Raw genomic sequence first — 5,190 nt, forward strand, 5'->3', positions numbered from 1 at the left:
GGAACGGGATCGCTCAGAGTGGGTTTTTTTTTTTTCTTGTTTCAAACTTGTTGGCAGCACAGGTCTGTCTCCTGACCTAGAGCTGCAGATAGCATGGTGCAATTTTGGAGTGGGCTTGGCTTTACATGGGAAAAACCAGAGTGCTGGAAGGAGGGGATAACCCAGCTAGCAGCTCTGTGACCTTTCCTGCGTCCCTTGACCTCGGCTATCGACACCTCTAAGACGAGCAGCGCGATTTCTCGGAGGGCAAACCCCTCCCTCTCTCCCGTCACCCTGCCAGGCTCTGATCTGCCGCCTCTCCTGGGTCACTTTGAGGGGCTTTGGGTGTCCCTTGCTGTGGTTTCTCCCCACCGGAGAACAAGGCAAGGATCAAAGAGCCGGGGATTGCCGGCCCAGCCCGCTGGGAGCTGGGAGATGAAAGCCCAGCAGCGTTGGTGGAGCCCCTGCAGCTCCTTCAGCGCTGATCTCGGAGTCTCTTTGCTAGGGGTGATGTCTTGCAAGAGTAATAACCGAGGGACCTTTTGTTTTCTCCCCAGCGCTGGAAGACGCGGGACAGCGAGGAGTACGAGGCCGAGGGTAAGGGCAAAGGGCAGCACTGGGATGTGCTCGTTCTCCTGACAGCTTTGAAGATCAATCAGAGGAGCACGTGGAGAGGGTCTCAGGCCAGCTGGGTGCACGGAGCATCCAGAGCTCAGGGAGGTGCACCTGGGGGTGAAAGCTAAAGCAGGGAGGGCCTCAGAGAGGGTGTGTCCTGTGACCTTGCCTCCTGCCCTAGCAGGGGGTGCTGGCTGTAGTGGAGCACGGTGGGCACTAGATGTCAGCAGGAACCAGCTGTTGAAGGTTCCCTCGTTGTCACAGAGTCCTAAAATCGTATGGTTTGGTTTGGAAGGGATCTTAAAGATGTCCAGTTCCACCCCTGCTGTGGGCAGGGGTGCCTTCCACTACACCAGGTTGTTCAGAGCCCTGTCCAGCCTGGCCTTGAACGCTTCCATGGAAGAGCTACTACCTCTCTGTGCCAGTGTCTTACCATCCCCATTGTAAAAACCTTCTTCCTTTCAATTCCTCCAACATCTCTTCTGCATTTCAGCTGCTCTCTGACTCCTACCCTATCCCAAGGGATCATGTTTTTTCTCCTAAAGCTGCTGTTCCAGCCCCAGGAGGTGGCCTTGCAGCTCCCTGACCCTGAACCTGGTCAGGCACTGGCACAGCTGCCCAGGGCAGTGGTGGAGTCCCCATCCCTGGGGGGAATTAAAACATGAGGATGTAGCCCTTGGGGACGTGGGCCAGTGGTGGCCTTGGCAGTGCTGGGGGAATGGTTGGACTTGATGATCTGAGAGATCTTTTCCACCCTCAACAATTCCATGGTTCCACGGACATGGGGTTCCCTCCCCTGGGGTGGGATACTTGTGGGACCAGTATCCATACCCTAAAATCCCAGGTGTGCTCTGAGCAGGGTGAGCTCAGGCAAATGACCCCACGGGATGTGATGAGCCAGGAAGGAGCTCTGCCCACCACAGCAGCAGGTGCCCTGTGATGTGCAGAACCCCAGATCCTCTGGTGGCCACTCCAAAAACCAGAGCAATTTCCCGTTTCCAGGACAGCTGCGCTTCTGGAACCCGGATGACCTGAACGCCTCCCCTGGCACCTCGCCCAGCCCAGACTGGATAGAGGAGAAGCTGCAGGAGGTCTGTGAGCACCTGGGCATCACCAGGGATGGCCACCTGAACAGGAAGAAGCTGGTTTCCATCTGTGAGCAGTACGGGTTGCACACGGTGGCTGGGGAGGTGAGTGACCACCTACGGACCCTCACACCACTGTGTGTGTCTGGGGGTTTAACATATCCCTCCCAAAATCTGTCCTGGCAAGCAGCTGCTTAGAAAGGACTTTCCAGCTCCTGATTTTCCAGCCATATTTTTGGTGGGTGGCTGCTCTAGGAGGAGGCAGCTGCCGGCCTCGCTCCATCGTGTGCGTGTGTCTTCTCACGCGATTGCGGGAGGAAACTGCAATTTGAAAACATTTCTTGGATTCCAAGCATGTCTCCTTAATCCCAGGAATCTTCTGGCTAGACTGTAAGATGGGTTAAATATTCATAGGTGGCTGCTTTTGACTTGGTGAAGGCCTCTGGGCTGTTTCTGTCCTGCAGCAAGAGTCCACAAGAAAATGAATTCTTTAGCAAAGAAAGTCTCTTGTCAACTTAGGATTTTGTTTTATTAAAAAAGTCAGGCTTTGTGCATCTTAAAACAACATGGCTTGGAAGAACTCCCTCCATAAAACATGGTTCTGGGCAGGTATTCCTTTGCACTGTCTGCAGTGAAATGTTTTCAGGGTATTAAGGCAGAAAATGGAAAAGATAAACTGGAGACAAAGAAATAGTGAGGGACCAATCTGAACATCTCTGGTCCTGCTCTTCAGAAAGCAGCACGCCTTGAAGCAAAGAATAAATTTATTATAACCTTGCAGTGTCTTACTGTGGGGTTTTTTTGCCTGGTCACTTCAAGCTGCTGCGGGTTTGGCGTCTCTCAGTGCATTGTGCTGAATTCCTGAGGTCACCCTGCCTAGGGAGCAGAATGATATGAGGCTTTTTTTTTTTTTTTTTTCATGCTGCCTCATTAAATAGAGGCTCCAAGATGGTCATCGAGCTGTTTTTTGTGGTGTCTGTGTCTGCAGTTTTCCACGTGGAGGTTGCTGTACCAGCACTGGGTGATGTGGTGTCGGATAACTCCTGCTTTGCTGTTTTTAGAGCCTTGGGAATAGGATGTTTCCTCTGCGTGCCAGATTGTCACCGTGCTGGTTTGCTGATAGGTGTGATCTCTGTCTCCTTGCAGGTGCTTGAAGAGGTGCTCCACAACCTGGAGCAAGATGGGACCATGAGCGTAGAGGATTTCTTTTATGGGCTGATTAAAAACGGGAAGTCGCTGACCCCCTCGGCGTCCACCCCGTACCGACAGCTGAAACGCCACCTCTCCATGCAGGTGAGGAACTGAGGGGGATCCTGGGAGGAGAAGAGGGGAAGAAGTGCTGAGCAAATCCCACTTAGCCTGTCTCTTCCTCTTCTTCACCATTTCTCCCTGTGAGGGTGCCCCTGCCCCGTGGAGGCAGGAGGTGGTGACAGGGAGCTGCTCCAAAAGCAGATTTCAAGTCCTCTCTCAGAAGAAGCTTCTCTGGGGAGGGTTGGGGGGAGATGAAGCAGAAAACACCCTCATGGTGAAGGGGCAGATGGCTCTGGCAACCTGTGAAGTGCAGTAAGTCAATGGTTGTAGAGGTGTAGAATCCCAGAATAGTTTGTGTCGGAAGGGACCTTAAAAACCATCTCGTCTCCCCCCCTGCCATGGGCAGGGACACCTTCCACTACCCCAGGTTACTCCAAAGCCCATCCAACCTTGCCTGGAACACTTCCAGGGATGGGCCATCCAGTATAAACTGGGTGCAGGGGGAAGTGATACCTGGGGTAGGCTGAGGGCTGTGGACATGCAGGTCCCTCGTCTCTTCTCCAATTGTTATTTATTTTCCGAGAGAGAGTTTGAAATTTTCTCCCTGCCTTTGCCTGGCAGCTGAAGGTTACACCCAAAGCACCTCTTTCTGTGCTCCCTGCGGCCTTTTTAGGGGAGGTGACACTCAAAACTGAAAGTGAGCACTTCTGGGGCCCTGGGGACGGCTCTGAAACTGCTCCTCCTCGGCTTGAGCTTAAATCCCCAGTGCCTGGTCGCGCCGCGGTGCCGTGAGGTCAGCGGGAGTGCTCCCACCGGGGGTTTGCTCGGCAGTGAGGGAAAGCCAGGCCTTAATCCCTAATCTCCTGGAGTAGGGAAATTACATTTATAAGCCCCTGTGGGCACGGGGTGGACCAGATGCCTGGCGCTGCCCGTGCCCCGTCACACCCTCACCCTCTCCCGGCAGTCCTTCGACGAGAGCGGGCGCCGCACGACCACCCCCTCGGCCATGCCCAGCACCATCGGCTTCTCCCTCTTCTCCAGCCTGGATGATGGGATGGGATACGGCTGCGTGGAGGGGGTCCTGGACTGCTGGCACCAGGAGGGCATAGAGAACAGCCAGGAGATCCTGAAGGTAACCACCGGCTCCATCCCACCCCTTGGATGTGGTTTTTGGGTTTTCCCCCCCCACCAGTGGTGGATACTGGATTGTAACTGAATTATTTATTTTTTCTTTTCTGAAATCTCTGGGGTTTTTTTTTTTCCCATTTGAAACTTCCCAGAGAAGCTGCCCCTGGATCCCTGGAAGTGTCCAAGGCCAGGTTGGACAGGGCTTGGAGCAACCTGGTCTAGTGGAAGGTGTCCTTGCCCATGGCAGGGTTGCAAGGGGATGATGATTATGGCTCCTTCCAACCCAAGCCATTCCATGATCCTATAAAAATCCCCAGTGCCGGTGACGACAGTTCTGTGAAGTTTCCAATAATTTCCTTTATGGTGCATCCCACAGAGATGGAAGCTAATGATAAAAATACACTGTGATTTCTAGCCTAGCTCAAAGAGGTCACCTATATTTGTTAGAAAGCAATTTAATTCCTTCCCCTCCCTGAATAGCTGCACCTCTCAGCACTGGGGTGACCTGAATTATTGCTGTTTGCTGAGGTGGAGGACAGCACTTGAAACCCTGCCCAGTCCTTAGTGTTCTGTCAGAGAGAGTAAAAGGGTGCAAATCAGATGCCTGAACAAACCCCATCCCTGCCCATCTCCCTAGAAGCTGTGGATGGCAGAAGATAATTTCTCCTGGTGGTCTCTGTTTTGAGTTTGGGTTCCCAGCAGTGCTGACTCTGTGATTCCCTTGACTCTGAACGTCCATGTGGATGTTGAACACCCAGGTTGTGGTAACCTCTGTCATTGCTCAGGCTTTAAAACTCACTTGTAGCCTGGTCTCGCACTGGACAGCTTGAGAATGTTGGGACCAGATTGACCAGGATTGTCTGTCCACCTTTACCTTCTCCTCTGCTTGTTGTTCTCCACTGGCAACTCCTTTTGTTCCTGGCGCCACTGGGGTGGTTTCTCCGGTGTCTGCAGTGTTTCAGCCCCACCACAAGCACTTTGCTTTGTTCTCCTGCAGAGTTAGATTGAATTAGGAGATCATTTAAGTTGGGAAAGACTTCCAAGATCGAGTCCAACCATCAGCTGCCTGTTCGCCACTAAAATATGACCTCAAGTGCCAATGTCCATGTGAGTTTGGAATACAAAAGGGAAG

At 52.9% G+C, this 5,190-nt stretch overlaps 1 protein-coding gene across 1 annotated transcript in view; it reads left to right on the top strand.

Moving 5' to 3' along the window:
- Positions 1 to 536: 536 nt before the first annotated feature.
- Positions 537 to 5,190, top strand: part of NIN (ninein) — a gene marked incomplete at its 5' end in the record, with an annotated part of 39,881 nt that continues 35,227 nt past the window's right edge. The window contains 4 exons of the mRNA XM_027907391.1: positions 537 to 576; positions 1,597 to 1,784; positions 2,826 to 2,972; positions 3,895 to 4,062. Coding sequence (XP_027763192.1) covers positions 537 to 576; positions 1,597 to 1,784; positions 2,826 to 2,972; positions 3,895 to 4,062 — 543 coding nt within the window. The remainder of the gene's footprint in view (positions 577 to 1,596; positions 1,785 to 2,825; positions 2,973 to 3,894; positions 4,063 to 5,190) is intronic.

Source organism: Empidonax traillii, unplaced genomic scaffold (assembly GCF_003031625.1).
Source record: "Empidonax traillii isolate 1590-97213 ecotype Southwest subspecies unplaced genomic scaffold, ASM303162v1 scaffold1449:size159823, whole genome shotgun sequence".
NCBI lineage: Eukaryota > Metazoa > Chordata > Aves > Passeriformes > Tyrannidae > Empidonax > Empidonax traillii.